Source organism: Panonychus citri, unplaced genomic scaffold, assembly GCF_014898815.1.
Source record: "Panonychus citri isolate SS breed McGregor unplaced genomic scaffold, ASM1489881v1 Contig00114, whole genome shotgun sequence".
Lineage (NCBI taxonomy): Eukaryota > Metazoa > Arthropoda > Arachnida > Trombidiformes > Tetranychidae > Panonychus > Panonychus citri.
Window position 1 is genome coordinate 88,471 of NW_026515519.1, and position 25,968 is coordinate 114,438.

The following is a 25,968-nucleotide window of genomic DNA, read 5'->3' on the forward strand; positions in this document are numbered from 1 at the left end:
ATTTGTCTCAACTTCCGTTTCTAATGAATATCATTTCATATTTCATTCGGTTGTTTCATATTGGAGAAACAAAAATTATCGAAATTCTGTAAAGTATCATGAATATGAAGAGAAGAGAGAAAAAATAGTTGCAATTAATTTTAATTTGATGGATTTCGAGAGATGATTCAATGAAATAAAGAGTTATCTTCTTCCGAGATGATTCCATGGTGATGGAGAAGATGCTAGATTGATATGTCAAGATTTCTCTATCATCAAATTATCCTCATCATCATCATATTTTATCACCAAAATGATGACGATTGTTACTGTTACTTTTTCCGAATTCAACTTTATCGGATGTTCAATGGGTTATGATTGTTTCGGTATAAAGGTGGATTAAGAAAGAATGACAATGAAAAAATAGACGATCAAGATTAAGATTATAATCTACTAGTTCTGATTCTATAAGTGATCGAGATTTTTTTTTTCATTGAAATGAATTTGTAACAACCTTCAGTCCATCATTGCCTATAATAATAATAGTAATCATCATGATGATAATAAGGAATCAAGCCTATAACCTTAATACACATTCAATAACTAAGTTGGAAGATGAGGATGAAATAAAGATGATCAGGATGATGAGGAATAAGAAGATGAGCTAAGAGTAGCAAAAGTAAGTATATTGTTCAAAGTGTTGGTCAGCAAGTGATGATAATGGATTAAACAATATGGGTGGACGAGAGAGAGAGAGAGAGAGAGAGAGAGAGAGAGAGAGAGAGAGAGAGTGTCTCAACAACTTTATCAGGTGAACAAACCTGTTGGTCCAATTTGTTCATATCATCATCATCAATACCAAATCACTTTTTCCCCCTCTCTCCCTTCTTCCTCACTCCCTCGTCCTTATCTTCATCCTCATCCTCCATTTTCTTTTGTATAAGAAAGGCCAGTTGGCAACTAACCTGATTATGTTATATTTAAAATTATTAACAGTGTAATAATCTAAGTTTTACATTATAATCATATATTTCGAATAACAACTAATTAATTAGTTTAATGTGATTATTACGGTGATTTAATTAAAACAGTTTGAGTAAGGTGGCTAATCTCCGGATTATCGAAATTTTTGACCCAGATGATTTTAGTGAAAATTGCTAGTATTCCGAGTGTAATTGGGTTATTTTCCTTATTTATTGTGCCCCTTGCTATTTCTTTTTCTTTCTTTTATAAATGATTGTTTTCTTTTTCATAAGATGATTGTAAAAATAAATAAAACAATTCCAACAAAAGGAGAGAACTTCACCTGTTGGGAAATACTCTTAAAAAGGTGACTGGAGAGAGACTTTATCAAAACGTAAGTTTTTTAATCACAATTAAGCATTTGAATTGATATCTATGGTATTCTCAAGGAAAACATATCGGATGCATTAATGTGAGGTTGGTCTTGGTTACCAAAGTTTGGTGATATTAATTTGAACAAAACAGTGAAAAGTCGACGAATGTTACACAAAGGAATCGATTGAATCGATTTTTCTGAAATATCGATTGATTGTATAGCTTACAATTCAAAATCGATTCTTTCGTATTGATGGCATTACATTTATTATTACAGCGACAGATGACATGATGGATTTTGTTTCTCGTGCGAGGCTTTTAATGTTTTCGATTATATTTTTATTATAAATCTTAATCAATTGTTCAAACTGAAACAAGACGTAAGTTTGCGAGTAAGGATAAAAACTAAGAATATCATTAGTCATCATCTGGTATTATAAGAATTTTATCGCAACTATTGGTGATTAATCTGTCGAAACAATTGATTAACTTAGTTATTAGTTACAATTGTGTTTCATTTGTATTATTGGTGATTAATCTGTCGAAACAATTGATTAACTTAGTTATTAGTTACAATTGTGTTTCATTTGTGTTATTGGTGATTAATTTGTCGAAACAATTGATTAACTTAGTTATTAGTTACAATTGTGTTTCATTTGTGTTATTGGTGATTAATTTGTCGAAACAATTGATTAACTTAGTTATTAGTTACAATCGTGTTTCATCTGTGTTATTGGTGGTTAATCTATCGAAACAATTGATTAACTTAGTTATTAGTTACAATCGTGTTTCATCTGTGTTATTGGTGATTAATTTGTCGAAACAATTGATTAACTTAGTTATTAGTTACAATTGTGTTTCATTTGTGTTATTGGTGATTAATTTGTCGAAACAATTGATTAACTTAGTTATTAGTTACAATTGTGTTTCATTTGTATTATTGGTGATTAATCTGTCGAAACAATTGATTAACTTAGTTATTAGTTACAATTGCGTTTGTATTGTCAGATGTCAACTCTATCAATAGAAGAGAAAAAGGTGATCATTCTTATTTTAATATTGTTACCATTCATCTTCGTGTTTATCTGGTTCATCATTGAAACCTATAAATTCAGTATATTTGTCCGACTTAATGCATGATTTCTGTAAGATGTGTAAAACTTTTATACTGGTGATTTGTTTAATCATCTTATTTTGGTAAACAATTAGTGTCTCAAACCATCATCGTAATTCAAAATTCGTCTTTGTCTTTCTGCCTAATTGATCACAATGAGCGAACCGTCAATAGTAAATCCTATTGGGAAAAGCGAGAGGAGTAAATCTAAATCTCCCGTTCGAGATGGAGTAAGAAGAAATTACTCAGATACACTTCAACAATATCAAAGAATTTAACGGAGTTAACAACGAAGTCAGTGAATGGATCGAGGAATTGAACAAATCATGAAGCGGCTGGATTAGATGATATTGACCGTTTCAAGATTACCATTGTATTTAAAAGGACCATAAAAGATTGGTATACCGGGAGTATAAGGTTTAAACCAAGTGGCCAAAGACCAACAACTTACGATGATTTAAAAGCAAAACTAATCTTAGCTTTTAAAAAGACCTCGTTTAGTAAAAATACACTCAGAATGAGAATCGAAAATAAAAAACAATCCGAAAGTCAAGATGTCCGATCGTACATATTCGAGATGATAGGATTATGTGCAAAACTCGATGTTAATATGGAATTGGATGAAAAAGTTCAATATATTAAAAATGGGTTGTTACCCGGAATACTAAATTATATTGCGTTAACCAAAGTCAATTCATTGGATGAAATGAAAAATTTGGCAGAAGAAGCTGAGTTTTATTATCAAAAGAACAAATTCGACCAACAGCGAAGTATGAGAATAAGACCAGGAAATTTTGATGAAAAAATGATAACGTCAAACCAAAATTCAAACAATTACTTCTACAATCGAAGAAGATATACTGAAATTATTTTAACAATCAATTTCAACAAAACCCACGAGGTTTTCAAAATTATAATAACCAATTACAACAACAAAACCCACAAGGTTTTCAAAATTTTAACAATCAATTTCAACATCAGAACCCACGAGGTTTTCAAAATTTTAACATAATCAATTTCAACCACGTAGAAATTTTCAACAAGGTTATTCTACAATCAGAACCAACCAATGCAGTTCAGACAAACAAACACGAACTTTAATAATCAAGAATTGATAAATCAAGTTCAACAACAACAAAACCTACAAGATCCGCAAGATCTGAACAGTCAATTTAAACCTCAACGAAACTCTCAAGGTTATCGAAGCAGACCTCGAGCTCAAAACAATGGAGTACAATACAACAACAAAATTTTAGTAACCAACAAATTCCAAACAATCAAAATTATCAATAGGATATAATTTTGCCCATCCTGAAAAAAACCATCCATCAACTTTCAACATTTTGATCCAACTGAGATTTATTGTTACATTGAAAGAACCAGGACACTATAGATCAAATTGTCAAAAATTAATGCAGAAATACAATCAAAATAGAGATAACCAAAATAAACAAAATTTTGTAATAACTCAAGAAAACCACCAAGAAAGTGAAAATCAGTATGATGTTGAACCTGAAATTGACGATTGGACCCCTGTAATTACTAGTGCTACTAGAACGATAAATATTGTCGTCACGAATCTTGAAGCAGAAAAAAATCGACTGATAATAATCGAGGTATTGATCAATGGTCAGAAAATGAAAGCAATGATAGACACTGGGGCCGAGTTATCAGTAATGACCATGAAAGCGATATCCAAACTCGACGTTGAGTTGAAAAGATACACTGGTCCACCGACAACTGCTGCGGATAATAAGCCAATAAAACCTGTGGGACAGGCTGTGTAGAATTAATGTAGCTGATGGAGGTAATGTCAGCATTAAGTCCAATGTGATGGTAATCAGTGAATTACCAGCTGATGTTGATCTATTGATTGGTCAAGATATTTCAGAACTTGCTGATTTAATAATTAATGTAAAAGAAAAGAAAATTTCATCGCTCAGTTCCAAACGATTATGAAACTGACACTAAAAGTTTAACTGAGACAGGAGAACAACTTTTGATAATGAACTTAAATCTTGAAAATCATCTGAACCAATTTCAATTTCGAACTCAATGTTGGAAAATTGAAAAAGGAAGATCAAGATCGATTTCAAAATTTGGTTAATAAACATAGAGATGTTTTCGCTATTTCTGATCATGAGTTATCAACAACTGAACTATATGAACATAGAATTGACACTGGTGACGAACCACCGATACATGCAAACCCTTATCGTCAATCAATCGCATTGAGAGAGAAGTCTCAAGAAATCATCAGAAACTTACTCGAGTGTGGGTTCATTCGTCCTTCTTTCTCTCCTTGGGCATCACCTGTGGTAATTGTACCGAAAAAAAGTGGCGAATTGAGATTCTGTGTTGACTATCGCAAGCTCAATGCAATAACAAAACGAGATGTATACCCAATTCAAGATATATCATTGTCTTTAGATTCTTTGGCGGGAGCAAAAATATTCAGCTCATTAGATCTACGTTCTGGCTATTACCAAATCAAAGTTGCTCAAGAAGACATTGCAAAAACAGCATTTATCACAACAGAGGAATATGGGAATTTGTTCTGAATGCCTTTGGACTTGTAAACGCACCCGCAACCTTTGCCGAACAATGAATACAGTATTCTCCGGAATGAGATATTCTAAAGTTCTTGTTTACTTGGATGATATTGTCGTTTTTTCGAAAACAATCGAGGAATATTTCGATGATCTGCAACAGGTTTTTGCTAGATTAATTCGAAACAACTTAAAACTAAAACCAAGTAAATGCCATTTTTCCAAACAAAATACTGTATCTGGGTCATCGTTGATGAAAATGGTCAACGGCCTGATCCAGATAAAGTGTCGGCTATTAAGCTGGCACCTCAACCAAAAACAATAACCGAAATAAGATCATTTGTTGGACTTTGCTCTTATTATCGTAGACATGTCCAAGATTTCTCTAAAATTGCTGAACCTCTAACTAGATTAACAAAGAATAATGTCCGATTTCTTTGGACAGAAGAACAAGAAAAATCTTTTCAGTTGTTAAAAGATTTATTGATTTCGGATCAAATTTTATTACATTTTGATCCAACACAACCCACACAACTCCGTACCGATGCTTCTGACGTTGGATTAGGAGCGATTCTACTTCAAAAGTCTGGAGAAAATTTCAGACCAGTCGCTTATGCTAGTAGGCTCCTTAGAGGAGCCGAAAAAAATTATGGAATCGCCGATCGGGAATGTTTAGCTATAATCTTTGCTGTTGAAAAATTTCGACAATATCTTGAAGGGATTTATTTTGAAATTTACACTGACAATTGCGCTCTTTGCTTTCTTAAGTCAAAAGCTAAGTTACCCCCAAGATTAATGAGATATACTCTATTGTTACAAGAATTCAACTTTGATGTCCTTTATAAGAGTGGAGCAACCCACAGAGACGTTGATTGTCTCTCTCGCTTTCCAATCGACACTTCAGTTAATGAAATCAAACACTTTAGAGACTAGAGTACTAGTCATCAACATCGCCGCTTTAGTTCAGGACGAACAAAGTGAATCAATTGCTGTTGCTCAAAAGGAAGACCGATGGATAAATGTGATAATTGACCAACTGAAAAACTGGTCGAAATTATCAAAAAGAGCACAGAGAAGATTAAACAAATATCATCTGGAAGATAATATATTATACAGAAAAATGAGAGGTAAATATCGAGAATATTTTGCCCTTGTAATACCAAACAAATTAAGAATCGATATTTGTAAAAGGTACCATGATGATGCCACCGCTGGTCATGGGGGCATACAAAAAACATTCGCAAATATCTCACAGAAATATTATTGGCCCAGAATGTCTAGTTTCATTTCAAAATATGTCAGTACTTGCGAAAGCTGTCAATTAGTTAAAATTGAACACATGTTACCCAAGGGCCTACTCAATCCAATAATAACCACAAGACCATTCGAAAAAGTCGGCATTGATTTTGTTGGACCATTTAGAGATGTTGCCCTGGTGGTGAAAGATATAATAGTTTTCGTCGATTTATTTACTAAATATGCTGAAACTGAAAAAACGGTTGATTGTAGTGCTCGGACTGTGGCTATTTTTCTTATGGAAAAAATAATCCTCAGACATGGAGCACCGGAAATGTTGATTTCTGACAGGGGAACTGGGTTCCTAAACAATGTTATCGCTGGACTAACGTGGCGGTTAAATATGAAACATGTGCATTCCACTGCGTATCATCCAAAAACTAACGGTCAAGTAGAAAAAGTCAACGGACTAATTACAAATATTATCACCCATTATACAAAAGAGAGGCCCCACGAATGGCATAGTTATTTGTCACTCGCCACCTTCTGTTATAATATTTCAAACAATAAAACTCTTGGCTGTTCCCCTTATTTTATGTTACATGCAAGGGAACCAATCATGCCGAATGACTTTAACGATATTCCTAAGACAAAATATCGCGACCTGAAAGACTATGACAAATTGTTACGCGACGAATGGCCAAAGATGAGAGCATTAGCAAGACAATATGCAGAACACGAAAAGGGGAAACAAAAAATTGAATATGATAATAATCATCGTGATGTTCAATTTAACATCGGTGATTTGGTACTTGTTCAGATCCTCCCAAAACCACAAAAGTTTACCCAAGCTTACCGAGGACCCTACAAGGTTACGAAAATCGGAAACAATAGTTATTTTGTTAACGATTCAAGCTTCGAACCTTACAATGTAGAACGACTAAAAAATATGAACTGAGGAATCTTCGAGACTTAGATGTACCTGATCCTTTTGAAATTTAGTCGATCAGAAGCCTCAACTGAACCAGAATCGACGGCGGAAGAAATGTCAGACGAAGAGCTGCTCGATGGTGTCTCACAAACGTAAATTAACTACAAAAAAAGTAAACATATCAACTTTTTAAATCACAAGAAAAAGTTTTCGCGGTTAAGTTGTATATTCACATCGCTGTTACTTCTCTCGTTTCGTGTGCAAGCAAAAATGAACTTTGTCCCTTCGAGTGATTACGTGTTAAATTATTTAGACACCAAAGTAGAAATTGGGCGTTCTGACGTCCACATACTGTGATTGTCGATCCATGTGAAGCTCTTTTCCCTAATGTTTCGTATTCAGCTGATGAACCCAAAGAGACAAATAAAAGATCATTAACTCAAGAATGTTTCTATGATGCTACAATAAGTAAATTCAGTTACAAAAACGAAACAATAAATGGATTTCAATCTCTTAATCAACATCAATGTCCACCTACAAAAGAATTTTGCAAATTCTCCCCTTATTCTTGCATTACTCTGATGAAATTCTTGAAAAAGAAACTAAACAACAAAGCGCCAAATATCCAAAATGACGAAATATATACTGACTTTGTAACTACCACGGTAAACCCGATCTTTCAGCTCAACACTCAAACGTCTAAAAAGGCAGAAATAGTATCATCGCTAAAACGAAAATGTAAAACCATGTACGATGAACATTTTATCAGACCCGTCAAAAACCTGTGTAAAGAATACAAACAAACTCGAAAGAGAAGTGCCTTTTTAGCCTCCTCTCTGATATTCGTTGGTGTATCGTTAGTTGTACCATCAATCGTCCAGATTTGGAGTGGAGAAAAAACTTCAATTTATAGGCGAGATCTCGTCCGTCCGTAATGACATCTTAAGAACAGCTATGCTACGAGATTCAACGATGAATCAATTTCAAAAGTTGTTAGTAATATAACAAAGAATATTCACACTATTGTTGAGAGTTTAGAGAAATTAGAAATGAGAGTGAATAGATTGGAAGAAGTAATGTCAACCCTATTCATCGATTTCATTGAACTTATCCAACGGTTCACTCATATCTCTAGAGCAATAAGTAATTTCAAAAGTACTGGAAATCTAAATGAACTCTATAATTCACTAAAACTAGATCCACCTTGCAAGAATCGATGCCCGGTTCTAAAAACAAAGACATTCAGTTGTAATCATAATAATGATAATTCAATAACCTTGACTATAGTGTACCAATCATAAGTGAAAACAAGACTTTGTTGAAATCGAAACATTCAACAAATTGGTTAAACTAATTAATCAATCGTACTGTATGGTGGATTATATTGGCCCAAAAACATTCTTGTTAGATTTATACTCAAAACAATTGTGTCCGGTACAAACTAACAAAATCAAAGCTGTATCTGCTCCAGCCCCAACTGATGAGTACTTTCATTGTGATGAAGCTGAGACTTTGCAAGAAACAAATGCTTATTGGAAAATTTCTGACTGCTCACCTACGAAGCCAAAACTTTCGTTTCTCAAGTAATCTTTTGGTTACAAAACATCCATATTTTTTGTATCAATCGAAATATAACGATCGATGGAAAAAATTATACTTGTCCAAATAATCCATTCATCTTGTCCCCATCAGAATCATTTTCTGTTGGAAATTTTAATTGGACAAGAGATCGACTTCAACTCAAACAACAATACATTTGATATAAAAGAAAAGCATTAAGATATTTAGAAACTGATGTCCCAGCTTTTGAAATTGAGCTTGTGGACATGCAAGAGATCAATTGCAACAAATTAAATTGGAAGCTAAAAGAATATACGTATTCATTTTGTATTGGTTGGAAAAGAATTGTCTTTCATATTTCTCTGTGTCTTAATTCCAACTATATATACATATTGTGTGTTAACCATTTGAAAGCCCGTTCGGTGTATATACCAGCGCCAACAACAATACAATCACCACAATTAATTTCAGCATTCTAATCATTTTAACCAACAATCATCATCATTATTATGTTTTATCTAATCACTTTATTATCTTACTAATCGGTTATTTTATTTCTTTATTATTATTTCTTCTTAATAAAATTTCCATAGTTATTTGAAATTTAGGTTGTTAAAAAAAAAACAAAAAACAAAACAAATATTCAACATGAACCGTGGCTCCAGAAATTTGATGAACGAAATAATCGATGCAAACCAATGGCGTTCGTAAAATCGAAAGAACAGGCGAAGGAAAAGAAGAAAGTCGTACACGCTAGTTGGAACCGTCACGTTGGTTGAATCAGAAACATCCGACCAGACTATTTCCACTTCAAATACCCATACAATCGAGAAAGAAATTACAGGTATTTCACTACTGATCCGTCTTTCTCGAAATTCGTGAAACTGACGATACAAGCCTTTGGATTCTCCACGCTGATCGAAATGAGAAGTAAACTGTTCGAGGAAATGAATGTCGCTAGACTGCCGGCAAAAGAACGAATTAATATTGGATATCGTCATTGCACCGCTTGTTACGGTAAAGACCACAAGCGAGATCAGTGCAGAGTTTGCTCTTACTGTTTGGAACTGGGGCATATGAGAACTGTTTGCCCAGAAAATCCCAAAAGGGATAAAACCATCATGTCAATTGCAGGAAATCTTGGGGAATCAAATAGCGTTGGCCGTAAATGTTTCACGGTCTACGAAGGTAAACCCTGGTTCAGAAGAAATCATGAGTTCAATCCACAGTATTTGGCTTTATTAAAACCCATTGGACCTCCTGATGAGAAGATTAAAACGGTTGCTGTTGACGCTGAAGGTTATGGTGGTGGAAGAACAGTCGGTTGTGTTAATGTAGTTGGATGGGTTGGTTGTAATAAAGGTCAATGTCACGATCTTTACTTCGCGTCTATCAAAAATTGGACAAGAATGAAAGATCCGAAAACAGCCATCACAGGTATTCAGATTGAGGATTTCGCTGATGGAGTTCCTTTAACTAATGTCCAATCAAGATTGAAGGAGATTCTGGCTCATAAAAGAGTTATCGTTCATGGTGGTAATGATCTAGAACATCTAGGAATAGATCAAGAATTTTTGTTTCATTATGGAGTAAAGGTTGTCGATACCGCAACGATGTTCAATCAATCGTTGGATAAACAACCAATAGCTCTCTCCAAACTGGTAAAATTCTTCGCCATTAAATTCTGGGATCGAGATAATTCAAAATCATTGATACAAGGACATTCATCGGAAAGAGACGCTCGAGCAACGCTAAAATGTTATGAAAAGGCCACAAAGCTACTCTTAACACATGGGAAGCTGCCAACAAAAGAAAAAATTGAAGACTTCATCGCACTCGATAAAAATTGGAAAGATTGGAAAAAAGAAACTGAACCATCTTCAGTTATTCGTCACCGCCGTATCCCTGAACTAGAAGGCCTTGATTTACATGCCTTAACCTCAGATGAGAAAGCTTTTCATCAATTATTCGTGTTCCCAGTTGAACCTATTGAACAAAGATCATATACACCGGTTTCGACATGGGATTGGGCTGATTTATAATCAACTAGATTAAATTTATCTTACTTATAATATATACTTTGGTATTATTGGTGTTGGGAAACAAAAAAAAAATACACAAAACGAATTATAAAAAAAATATACTTAGACAATTAGTTATTATTGTCATAAGTCAAAAAAAAAAAAAATTCAATTAACGCAAACTTAAACATCTTAATCAATTTACAACTTATAGTTTATAACCATTATATTTTCTTTAATATTCTCTATGTACTCCTTGGTAATCGCACATGGAACAACCTAACTGCAACCTTCGATATGGAATTTGGACTGAGTCGTTTGGATTGTTATTATCGTAAAAGGGACTTTACGAGGATGGCCACCGGAAGATGTCTCAACAACTTTGGCCAGGTGAACAAACCTGTTGGTTCACCTGGTACCATCATCATCATCATCACTCAAACCACTTTTTCCCCTCTCTCTCTCCCTTCTTCCTCGCTCCCTCGTCCTTATCTTCATCCTCATCCTCCATTTTCTTTTGTATAAAGCCAGTTGGCAACCAACTCCGATTATGTTATATTTAAAATTATTAACAGTGTAATAATCTAAGTTTTACATTATAATCATATATTTCGAATAACAACTAATTGATTAGTTTAATGTGATTATTGCGGTGATTTAATTGAAACAGTTTGAGTAAGGTGGCTAATCTCCGGATTATCGAAACAAGAGAGAGAGAGAGAGAGATGAAAGGATTTGATTACAAACAATCAAAGGAATTATCTTGTTGTTACTCAACAATGTTTATCAATTAAACGAAATCAAGAATCAAATGATTGTTAACAATCAGGAAATTTGATTCTTTGACATGGTAATCAGTTTTATCCTCAAGTGAACTTGTTCATGAAAATGGATGAATTTAATTCAGTGATTATTAGTTAATCTTTTGTCTCATCAATTACTTTCCAATCTTTATGATGATTAAGCTTAAGATTAGTTTAGACTTGAGATTAAAAGGATTCAACTGGTAAATCCAATTCAAAGTTAATTTTTTGATAACTGGACCGTGGTCAGTTTGATAAACATTGTAAATTTGTCCGATCAAATTAAAAGAGTAACATTGAAATAAACAATTAAGTAAATATTGACACATTAAGATGAGGATAAGGATCAAAGTTTAAAGATACAGAAAATGATAAATTTTAATCACAGTGAAACATTTAAATTGTATGCAATCAACTAACTAACTCAACTAACACTCGCTAATTCAGCAATTAAATATGAATAAATAACATTTACAGAAAAAATGACATTTAAATTGTTTCCAGTTAACGACAATTAATTTCACAATCAGTGGGAGTTTCAACTTGACTTGCTCCCTTTCCCCATGGCTTATTAATAACTAGATAATATTATTACAGTTACAATAAATTATCAATGAATAACCAATGTAAAAAAAAGTCTTCAATGATTAAGTGAGTATCAGATGAATGAAATTAAAAAATTAATCATTGGCAAGGGAAAAAAACACAACAATCAAATTGAAGTAAAAAAAAGTTTTGATTCATTAGCGATATTATTAATCTGAGTAACGGTAAATTGTATTAACAAACTATTTCCATTTTTCTATCATAATCATGAATCTTCAACAGTTGAATCATGAGATATTTTTGAATTAAATCAATTCATTCATTTTCCAAACCATTAAGACTTTGAAAGGGAAAGATAAAACACTTGAACCAGCATCCTCATCATCTTTTCATCTTCTACTCATCATCATCATCATCCGTACGCTCACTTAAACAAAGACAATAATTGATGCAAAAAAAGTAATCAGGGAAGGATTGATATTCGAATACATTGAAAGGACTCAGATGATTATGATGATCGTGATAATGATAAAAAAATGCTGATGATGATCAACTCATTTGTCTTAAAGGATGCGGAGGAAGATACAAAATCAACATTGAAGATAATATCATTTTAAATGGTGAAATTACAGAGGAACGAGAGAAAGATAAAGATGATCAAATTAATTTCGGGTTCCCTCATCATCTTCATCATTGGCCAATGGGTGAAATGTCCTCCCACCCCACCCTCTTTCTCTTATTCGAACAAATTAATTCTCTCTCTCTCTCTTTTGCTTTTTCTACTCATGTTTATCACTATTGCTGCTGTTACCAAGTTATCCTCATCTTTCATCTTCTACTTTATTAATTCTGTCTCTTCATCTTAATCATCATCATCAATGATACAAATGATTTCTGAATGATAATCAACAATGAGAAGAGATAACAATTTGACAGATCAACACAGACTGAATATCATTCATTCAATTCACTTACACATTTAACATGTTTATCTTGATTCACATCTTTTTTTTATCATGAATCTCATGGTTAGTTGATTTAACTATTAATTTGATTTAAAATTTAAAGAAATCAGATTAAATCAAAAGATATCATCATTTTGTGTACATTGAAGCAAATCCATTTATCATCAATATTATTATCTCATACTTAAGATTGTGAATTGAATTAAATTTGGAATAAAAAAAATTACGTAAATAATAACGTGTAAACCATAATAATAATCAATTGAATTATGATCAATTTAAAATGTTGCTCAGGAATGGGAATCACAACTATATTCAGATTCAGTTATGTTTCCTCAAAATCGCTTCAATTTCATGGGAAATGGTTCATGATTGAATTGAGATCAATGCTTTCAAATGAAATTCACAAGAAAAATTTTCTTAATTTATGCAAAATCTCATTTCTCATTAGGTAGCTAAATTAATTGTTTAGTAATTAAAGCTAATAAATACTAATATAACATGAGACATAAAACTTACATTGGTCCCAACTCATATCGGGAACGTTAATAGATGTAATCAGTTCCTTACCTAAAGGAATGAAAATAAAAAACAATTAATTATAACGGTAAACATAAAGTTTTTTCAAAAAAAAAATTATTATTTCACGAAAACATAAACAAACATAAGATAAATATGATAAATCAGTTTTACCATAGATCACAATAAGTTACTGTTTAAAAAAAGTAGCTTTAAATATAATTTATGTTGTAAATTTTAATCAATTACAACAATAGTAATCAACAATCAATGATTAATTTCAGTTGAACCCAAACAAATAAAGATTAACTTTGAATCTCAATCTAAATCAACTTCAACTTTTTCAATCCATTGCTAACCCTTTAATCAACATATGATTAGTATATTAACTAAACAGATGATAAATGATCTGTGTCAACTAAACTGTCAGAAAGGAGGGTAGAAAGAAAAGAAAAGAAATAGAGTGAGTGAGTGAGAGAGAGAGAGAGAGAGAGAGAGAGAGAGAGAGAGAGAGAGAGAGAGAGTTTTCACCTTCTCCATCCTCCCACATCTTCATCTTCATCTTTATCTCCATCACCTTTGTCGAGTCTATGGTCTTTTAATATCAATTTGACCAAAGGAAACTTTTACTTTTCTTCACAATTTTTTTCTCTCTCTTTCTCTCACTCTGTTCCATATCTTTCCCCTCTCATCATAATTTTGTCCATAAAGATAATTTAATATATAGAAATAATTATTAGAGTAACTGTACTTTGATCCATTTCATTTTCATTGTTTGTTGCATGCTGGTCTTTGGTGTTATTATGATTGAAAGCTGCTGTTATATTTAATGTTGTTGCCGAAAAGTTAGTTAAGTTGATTGAGAAAAACAAAAAGTTAACTGCAATTAACTAATCACTAAATAGTCCTTCAAGAAAATAAAGTAATTGTTAACAGATTGTCCAGTAAATGGTTGTTGTGTCTAAAGCCTTAATTACAGATTAATGAAGGTGACCAAGGATCAAAAATATAATCAAAGTGAAAAAGACTCAATATTGTTAGAAGATGATAAAGTTTTCGCAATATGATGACGATGAAATTACTTGTAACAAGATGAGGATATTCAGGAAGTGGGTGGACAAGGGATACGGACGATATCAGATGACAGATAATCTCTGGGTCAACATCTTAAGGTAAACTTGATTGGGTCAAGATGCAATCAATTAGTTGGTCAGTCATTCTAATTGTTTATTTGTAAATAAATTAAGTGAGTCAAAATTGTTGATATCATTTATATTTAATACTAAATCATCAAGATGAAAATGCTAATGATAATGATTAGTTGAATTAATGATGAAACCAAAAAGTTAAAATCATTAATCACAATAATCAAGTAACAATGTTAATCCTGAGATACAAATTATGATAATTAAATGATTTTCATCAATTGTAGTTGATGATAAATTGTGATATCGGCAATAAGACTGCTAAGTAACAACCTAACTAGTGATAAATTGATACAATTAGCAAAATCCAATCTAGATACAGCTTATTACATATTCCTCCTTGAAATTTGTTATAATAATAATCTATTGATTTAAATGATTTAGATATTATTTAATAACAATCAACAGAAAATGTTGATATCATGATAAATAGGAAAACAAATTGAATAAAAGCAAAATCAGTTTCAATATGTTAAAAGATTGATGGACAGAAGATGAATGTTATTTTTTAACTGACCATTTGAATAGTAGTAGTGTTAAACTGGGATGAGGGAAGTTAGTTCACTTTATGAACAAGTAAAATGTTAACAATTATTCAAGATGAATGAATTCACATCAAGGTGAAGTTCAGACTAAAGTTACCATGAAGTTCATTGAAAATGTAAGAATCTTGTTTATATTCAGACTGTTTTCCATCCTCTTCTCTTACTCAACCACATCCTCCTTTTCTCATGCTGATTTCATTTAATTTCTAATTTGCTCAATCAACTTCAGAGATTATTAACAAGGAAAAGGAGCAAGAGAGAGAGAGAGAGAGAGAGTCACAAAGGTAATCACGATCATGATATACTCCTGAATATCTTTGCCTTCTCACTGATTGATCTATGGTGCTTTCTCTTGAACAGGAAGTATAATATAAGAAAGCTAATAGTGGCCATTGGTCAGTAACTTGAAACAAATTCGGAGTAAGAAAAAACAGAGTAATAACCATGATAGTGAGGATAATGATAAGAAAAAAAAAGTAATCTGAATATTCAGTGATCACAGTGATATTTTTATTATTAGATGAGGTATATTATTCCAGTATAACATAATATTATATCCTGATAACCTCTTGGTGTATTTTTATGTGGCCTAGGTCAATCTCATGGGAGGTTAAAGACAATTTCATGGGCTAGTAGGCTCAATATAACCTGTCTGAAATGAACAGTGAAAACCATGATGATAACATGAGGCTGATACAGATATAATATAATTCCCTAACAGAAGAAAAGTAAGAAAAATAGAAAGAGTAAAGTCAACTAAAGTATTTTTATCCATAGAAATGATAATATCAATAGACTTAACTGTCATTGTATCTCTCACCTTATAACCTCACCTTGGACTTATCATCATTACTCTTATCTTAGGTTGTATTATCTTCAACAACAACAATCATGATGATGATGATGAGGAAAAGGATAAGATTTTTAATAGGATTTCTTTTTATTATGTGTGATGATTGTGGAAAGAAAGAGGAAAAGGAAGATGAAGATGAAGATACGGAAGGAAGATCTTGTTATTTCATCTTAATCATTGTAACAGTTAACATAGAGACTGAGATAATCTTTTCCTGAGTTTTTTCATTCCAACATTCATCTTATTCTGAGTAATCTTTCATTCAGAATATCCCAGTTTTCCAATTAATTGATAAAATATTAATTGTCTCAAGTTCTCGATTCATATATGTGATATTAACATGTTTCATTTTCATTTTGGTGAAATATCAAAGACTCAGAAATCAAGCAATTGTCAATCATGTTTAGGTTTAAACCAAACTTCATCATCTTCATCTTCATCTCATTGACAATTGTTATCATCATCATTATCTGATAAGATGATTACAATCAACTGATTACATGGTAATAATTGATATACAGAGACAAAAGTTAATTGTTTCCAAGATGATGATGATTTGTAATAAGTATTATTGTTATTATTGCTATTTTTTATATCTATCTGATTGTTATAACATTTGATTGATTATTAATTACTACGATAATAATAATTACCTCAATAAATTAATTTCTTGATTTTTTTTCACATTCATTTCAAACAATAACACTAATCATAATGATGATAATGATGATCCCTCATTTCATAATGAAAAGTGATCATAATTAATATTATTATATTCAATTAATTTGATTGGTTTGATAAAAAAATTTCCCAATCAAAGTTTTTTACTTGGATATTAATAATTCTGATCATGAACAATCATCGTTACAATTCAATAATTTCGTTGATTTTGAAATTCGTTTGAAATGTTCAAGATTTTACATTAAAACTTCCGATGATCATCAATCTTTATAATTACAGAGAGAATTCAAAGTTATCACAATCGAAAATGAATGAGAAAACTTATCAATATTCATAATTTCCGGATAAAGAAAATAATCAGAATTTGGCTTAGCAATTAATCTCGACTAATTATTAACTTTATTGGACTAAAAGTTTCCCTGAAAGTTTCATGGTGAATCCGATAAAACGATGTAAATATAATGAGATCGCCATCTTTTTCCAAGGTTACAGCATCTTCATCATTTTCTGTTTATGATGTGAACTCGATTGACAGAAATCAAAATTTTTTATATTTCTATTAATATCAGAAAATTACTTATGTAAATCACAGCAATTACCATGACGTGTTTGGAGAGGGTTAAGTTTATCATGAGTATTTCAAGGATTTAAAGAAGAGATTAAAATTCAATAACTGTTACATTGACAAAAAAAATACCGATGAGTTTTTTTCAAAGAAAAAATCTTCATCACCTCATCTTTTTTATCATCTCATTTCATCCTCATCAGCAAGTATCAAGAATCAGCATCTTCTGTACACATATAAATCAGCTTCATCCTTTTTTTTCATTGTCATAATCAATGGACAAGTGATTAAGCAAAAAAAAAAAGGCAAAATCTTGTCGAGAAAAAGTTGAAGGATCATCTTCATCATCAAAAGCATCTCAAGGGAAATTTTTATTTCTCCATCATCATGTTAACCATCAAGCACAATGAATCTTTCTCATCATAACCTACAAAACCATCAACTCAATTAATGAATCAAAATTTGGTTAATTAAACAAGCACAATCGTTAGCTATTCAATTTAAACTCAGATCAAGTTAAATGTTCATCTCTACAAAACGACCTTCACTTGACCATCAAGTTGAATTCTAACTTTTTGACCCACTTTTAAAAGCTAATGAGGCCACTTTTATCCGAAAATGACCATTCAATCAGACTTATCGACTTATGTAACGGTTTTACCTGAACATCAACAAAAACAACAATAGATTTTATTACAAATTTCCAGGTAGTGAAAAAAAAATGAGAGATATTCAAATAACACCATTATTATTATTATTATTATTAATACAATAATCGTCATCAACATCATCATTATTGTATTATGATGATATTTTTTATTGTATTTTAAGTTTACGTTGCCAAAGAGACAAAAAATGTCTCTTCCTTATCGTTCTGTATGTTTATCATCATCTAAACATCATCATCATCATCATCATCATCCCCTTACTTTTCATCATCATCATCACCTTGGATACAAATTACACAGGTAACTATGCCAACCAAAGAGTACATTAAATAATAATAATATAATAATAATAATAAAATGAATATTATATATATATGATAACTTTCAATTCGGGTTTAGTTAATAGGTTATCAACACGAAAAAAGGATAACTTTTGTTTCATCATCATTATCATCATTATCCATAATACTCTGAGTGATCTCAAGAGTCTGTATCTAAATACAATATTAATCATATGATAGGCATGGAAAACAATCAACTAACAATCATCATGATTAACCTGAAACTGTTCACTATTAAATAATAGTGAAAAAACAACAACTAAAAATTTATGATAATTGTTATTGTTCGGGTTTGTGATTAATTTATAACCATTTTACAATTCAATTTATCAATTGTTATACGACAATTAAGTTGCCTGATTATATTTAATTTGATTTCGCAAGGGAAAACAATCATCATCATGTTTAATTGTTGAATTTAAATGATCATAACACAATCAATAAATATTAAGCAAGAAAAGTAAGTTTTAGTTGATCTTTGATTGGAAAATATTTATAATAATAATAATATTAAGATTTTGAGCAATTAAATTAACTTTTTTTTTCAAATACAGAACACAAATTATATTAACACAATCAACACAATTAAAATTGTCACTAAATGTTAAGCTCTTGGTGGATATAAATAAATCGCTCTGGCTGGTTGATTATGATGCGAGAATTGATAAGTTACATTATTAACTATTATATTTATCACATTGATCACATCACAATTGTGATAATCAAATTTGATTGTACACATGATCAAATTGCTATCGAATATTAAAAAAAGAAAACCAAATCTTACATCACGTGGCTGAATTACAGTTCTAAATCAATGGTAACGGTAAATATTGAATATTAAAATATATCAACAATAATAAAAAAAGGATAACCTAGATTTCGGTTGATTTAATGATTTACAACAATTGAATTTGTGACAATTTAATAAGGATCAAAATATCATCAAAAGCCACAAGATAAATGCTGATTATTATCATCATCATCTTCAGATCCTCCAAATATAATGGTAACCATAGGAAAACTATTAAATCTCAGCTGAAAAGATTCACTTTATCATTCATTTTTTTTTCTTTCACATTCAAAACCATTCAAATCTTTATCTCCATCTCATCTTGGAGTTTTTTTTTCATCCTCATCCCTTTTTTTCAAGTCCATGGTAATAAAAAAATATCAACTCAGCATAAATTGTTTACTATTGTTAAAGTAACTATACACTTGACTATTTGCTGGTAAAAGCATAAATCATTTGTGATTTTGATTGAATATGTTCAACAATCAATTTATGGCCAATTGATTGTTGAGATGATGTATTGATTTGTAAACTGTGATCATCACAATACAATTTACAACCTGGATTAGTGATAAGCTTTCATATATTAATTGTATCAGTTAAACAGTCAGTTAATTTAATTTTGCATTTTTTTTTCAGTCAAAATGGTGTCAAGTCAACGATATTTTTAGTTGATTTGAAATTAAAGTTAATTAACTTGGAAATGATTAAAAATGGTTACAATGGTAAACTTAATTTATAGAAAAGTAAAACAATCGAATCAGCAGACAAGTTAATTAATGGTTGTAACGTCTTATTAAGCACATTATCATTGTTATTAGATTAAATTGTCGCTATGATAGTTGGGATTATTTTTTTTTTCTCAAGAATTAAATAGTTACTTAAATGGTAAAAAAAAGTAAAATCAATGAATGAACATGTGAAAGGGCAAAAGTGACAATAAGATGAACTCAGATAATCCATTTGATGATTATCATCATCATGAGATGATCAGTATGAGCTGAATTGTTAGTAATCAATTGGAGCATCAAACCAATCAGTTTATTAGCTAGATTGGTGCGTAAAGAGAGAGAGAAAAGTGATGATGAAGATGGAATCATGAAAAAGCTTCTCGGTTCTGTGACACGAATGTGTAAGAGGGAGAGAGAGATGATCATCATTATCAGAACTTTCATTCAGCTAAAGTTGAACATTATCTCTTGAAAAGATGAACAGAAAAAATGATGAGAAAGATTTTTCATCTATTGTCATCATTATAATCAGAATCATTATGAAAGATAAAAAACAATTGCAAATCAATTGACTGACCATTATGTTCAATATTTCATTGTTAATTAAGCAATCATGATGATAACCGCACAATGGTTAATGTATATTAATAATAATCATCACCGAAAGTCATCAACAGTTGATTATCATCTCTTAATTAGTTTCCCCTTCATTGTAATCACCAACTATAGACAATTAATTTGATTAATATATAATCAAAATCAATGTAATAACAATAATCATACTAATTTATATGTTATTAGTTAATTTGACTTTCTCTTTTAGCATTACTTTTATTTTCAATACTGAATTTAATACATAACAAAGTTTTATTTCATGTCAACATTGAGAGATAAAGGAGAGAGAGAGAGAGTTGACTTCACCTCATCATCATCATGTTTTTCATCTTTATCTTCCTCATGAAACTGAACATTTCTATTCATTGTGAATAATATTTACTATGAACTTTTTTTTCTTACTCCTATTGTGTTATATTCATAAAATATAATATATTCAAACGGGAGTTAATGAAAATAGTGATGATGATGAAGATAACAATGATAACCATAATAATAAAGTGGGAGTCAAAATTGACAGGAAACTAGTTCAATTAACTAACTACTACAATTGAATTAAATTGTATTAATTTTTGAAAAAAAGCAGCAACTAAATTATGATGATCAAACGAAAGAGAATAAGAAAAAAAATTTTCATCTAAGATGAGGAAAAGATGACAATGAATTGTGAGTATTCATGAGACACATAAAGATGAAAACTTATATCATGAAACAACAATCATGATCATTTCAATAGTAATCATAATTAACCCTTTACTTTGGTAACTTAAATTATGATTAGAACAAAAAAAAAATGTATCAAAGTTGATTGTTTCGGTGATGAATTAAATTAGTTTCGTGAGATACAATTGATAATCAAGAGATTTGAAAAAGTGATGGAATTGGATTTGAAACTCCCAAGGTTTAATTCAATGACAAATCGTCTAGTGACATTGTTTATCTTCATTATCCTCATCATTATTGCAAAGGCTTCTGTAAAGATGATGATCAAGAAGGTGGTAGATTGAAGGAGTGGATGAGGGTGGGAGGATAAACCTCTTAATGTGATTCAAGATTATGGTACAAAAGATTAACATTTCAGGTCGAAAAGTTTTCTAGGGCAAAATGATAATCATAATTTACTATTTAACTTTTTCCTTTTGTTTATTGTTACTTAATTTGATGCACAATTTAAAAAGATAATTAATCAAATAACTTTGTTTTTTGATTGATTAGTTACAAGAGAGAGAGGAGGAGGAGGGAAGATAAATCATCATGAATCTACTTTGATTATTCAATAGAATACACATTCTAACATTCAATAGATATTTATTCATCTCAATAAATGAATATCTTACATGGTGAAATTATTGGTTAATCAATAAGATAAACAAGAAAAAAATTGCTACTATGAATCAATATGATGATGATGAAAAAAAGTCACATGGAGTTTTAGTAATATAAACAATGCTACTCATTTTTTTATCATCAGCTGTTGATGAGGGAGAGATGATGTGATGATGATAAATGTGTATTGATGTGTGTGTGTGAATGTGAATGAATTTAAAGAAGGGATTTCCCTGAGAAATGGTGAATGAGATACTGTAGATTCATGGATAAACCTTTTTCATATCGATTACCAAACCACATCGATCCCTATCGACCATCATCATCAGACTAACCATCACCTTACTTTTCAGCTCAGGTGAATATACTCCCTCTTTCTCTCTCTCTCTCTCTTTCACCTATATTTTCATAAATGCACACAAAAAATACTCACATACATTCAGAACTTTTTACTCCCTCTCTCTACTCATTCATTCATCAGTTTTTAGAACTCCCTTTCTTACCCTCCTTTATCATCCAATACTACATAGATCATCATCATGAATCTGATCATCAAATTCAAGGTCAGCTAAACCAGACATAAAATGTTAACCACGTGACTTTTTCAACATTATCATCATCATCATCATCATCATCATCATCATCAATCTATTCAGTAATGTATCTCAAATGTATCACAATTTTCATGGATGAGGGAAAAAGATATCACATTGATTTTCACCATCATGAAGGAAATGGATAAAGTTTGAATATCATTATAATCATTGTCATTACCATTCATTTTCTTAGCCACTCAATCAGATTTATATCATCACACCAAAGTTCAACTGAACTGAATAATTTCAATTACTTAAATCTCTGTAATATCTTATTTCAAGTTCATTCATTACGAAACAAATAATTTTCCAATAAGGAAAAGTTAATTACTGTAATAATAACAACACAGGTATTAATTATCATAATCATCATGTTAAAATAATGATAATTATGACAATGATGATAATGGTAATGATAATACTCAATGAATTAACATGGAAAATGCTAAGAGATAGGAAAAGAGCAGCTGAATTAAAGTCTAAATCAAGATTTCATTTGATTTAATCATTAATCATTTTACAAGGTAAAATCATCTCTGTTTTTCCGTAGTAACTTTAATATTAACTATTTGTTATCATCGTAATCATATTGTTTTGTATGGTTACCACTCCCAGTATATACATAAATGTATATATAAGATGATCATCATCTTCATCCCACTCCAAGTCTTCACTCCCTCTTAGGGTTTATCATTAACATGGAGAAATAAATATCAAGAAATGAACAATTCTGGACAAAAAAATATGAATATGTAATGATAATAATGATTATCATGAATACTTGTAATGCATACAAACACCGATGATGATCATCATTAACATCATTATCATTATCAATTGTCCATTGGTAAACATTAGCATGGTAATAATAACAAACTAAAATGCGTTTCTATGCAAAGAAAAGTTAATTCATGTACTTGGTGAAATTAAGATGATGATTAAAATTAGTGGGAGACGGAAAAAGTTAATGAAAGTTATCGAGGTGGTAATTGTAAGCTAACAATTGACTTCTCTTTGGGTTGACATTGAGTAATTTTCTTTACCTTGATTACTATTTTTACCAATCATTATATTTTATATGTTTAAATGAATTATATGATTACTATTGTTATTATTTGAGTTTATCATGTATTAAGAATAATCATCATCTCCTACTATCAACATTGTACAATAGAATAGAATTTAGTTTTCTCTGTCTTTTTACTCTGTCGATTTTTCGTATTTTTTTCTTCCTCTCTTTTACCTTCATTTCCTTTTAGTTACCAATTGAAACCAAGTAATTTACAATGGAAACCATTGGAAACCAAATATTATCAACACAACAATAAAAGTCACACAGGTAAGAGAGAGAGAGAGAGAGAGAGAGAGCAAAATGAAAGAGTTGATGTGAATACAATCATTATTTTTTCCATGATAATTATTACAATTCTGAGATTCAGCTTTGTGATAATCTATTTTCCCTTTTAAAGGTCCTAATAATCAACAAAGTTTAATTGCTACAATCAAAAGGTAAAAATTTGGCTTTTCCCATTGAAAGTAAACCGGAAAAGTTGGTGACAATTTGATGAAGGTTATGTTTTACAATTAAAAGTAATCAGTGAGTTAAACTAACATAAATTTTTAATTTAATTAATTGATTCTATTTTCTGACTAATTTATTAGTTGATTAGGGGTCAGTTTAATTATTACTATGGTAGTCAAATTGGCCAATTTAAATTGTATAATTTAAATTAAGCTAATTGTCTCAATATGATGAAAGTTGATTGTCTTGTTCAGGTTAACCAGTGAAAGAAAAAAAAAGTTCATCAAAAAGATTCATGTTTATACCCTGAAGGCAATTTAGCAATATACATCTTCATCATCATTGAAATACTTATTTGATTGTTACTAAAACTTATTTACCTTACAGCATATTCATCATTATAAACTATTAATATTAACAATTTAAAAATTGAATTTAACTTCATTCAAAACTTTTAACAATCAACTTAATGATGATGTTTATAAGCCTAATTAAATGTCCACAATCAAAATAACCTTTAATTGTGAATTGGAAAAGTAAAACTATTTATTATTATTGGACAATATGTGTAACAATAACAAATGAGAAATGAAAACTTTGTCACAATTAACTCTGATTTGATTTCTATTCAATGGTCAATCATTGGATGGAAATCAAATTTATGCAAACTGACCAAATGCAAGACTTGAATTCATTTCAGAATAACAAAATATCAGAGCAAATATCCTCATCTTTATCCTCATCCAAGTTCATTTGATAAAATGGTACACATATATACCATTTAATTGGACCCTGAGGCTAAATTTGCTATTCGGTTTGTAATATACTAGTTTTCTTTGTGAAGAAATGATAATCTCACCATCCACTCTCTAGCTTCAAGATAAAATGTAAAATTAGACAAAAATGTTCATCATTTCATCAACATAATATCAAATCTCGTGTCTTAATCATCAAATCATAATGAGTGTGCACTCAAAACGATAAATTATCAACCCAAATGATTAACATTCATCTCATAGTTAACAAAAGTCAAATAAACAAGGATCAGAATTAATCATCTAATCAAAATCATCTTAAAATATCAGTTGATCAAGAATCTAGAATGAAAATTCAATCAAAATTGGATAAACTTATTCAGCATCATGAGAAAATTATCTGAATGAAAAAAATTGTCATCAATTGTGAAAATCAAACAACAGAAACAATTTTCTATCATTAATTGTTACGATTACAATACTAACTAAATTTAATCAATAAAATCTAAATTAATATCTTCATTAAAAACAACAAATTCTGAAATCTTTTTTTAGGCCGATTACAAAGTTTAATTGTATCTCGATTGTTGTTGATTATTTTTGTTAATTCAGTTTACTATCATTAAGGTAATGTTTTTTTCATAATTTTCTGGTTGATTATCGTGATAATATTTACAGGGAGTGAGGTTGATTGCAAGGGGAATCATAATTATTAATGAAAATTGTATCATTCAAAGTATAGATCAAATCATCACAGTTTTAGGCCTTAAATTGTGAATTTTCATTCTGAATCTCGTTCTGGGAGTTTTATCAATTTCAGCCAACGATTATCACAACAATTAATTATCATCATGTTCTTGTCAACATTTATAATACATAATCTATTGATGATAATATGCTCGTTCTGCATGGATGAGGATTGATATTCAATAACCATCATCGTCATTGAAATAATAATAGTTGATTCAAGGTAATTTAATTTACTCAATAGTCACCAGAGAATCAGCAATTTAACTATTAATACAAATGATTTGCTTTGATTGTTTTCATCTTGAAAATTCATTTGGCATTCATGTATATTAACATTATCATCAAATATTATAATTGATCACTAATTTATAATCGTTATGAATATTTGATGATGAAATACAGAGAAAGTTAATCATTGAGAACGGAAATGTTGACCTTCAATGTGATCTGAATGTTATCAT

At 30.5% G+C, this 25,968-nt stretch overlaps 1 protein-coding gene across 1 annotated transcript in view; it reads right to left on the reverse strand.

The window, feature by feature from the left end:
- The window catches only part of LOC128390073 (putative uncharacterized protein DDB_G0277255), a 51,187-nt gene that overhangs the window by 18,809 nt on the left and 6,410 nt on the right, over nucleotides 1-25,968 (reverse strand). Inside the window, exon 9 of the mRNA XM_053349736.1 lies at nucleotides 13,562-13,612. Within this exon, the coding sequence (XP_053205711.1) occupies nucleotides 13,562-13,612 (51 nt within the window). The remainder of the gene's footprint in view (nucleotides 1-13,561; nucleotides 13,613-25,968) is intronic.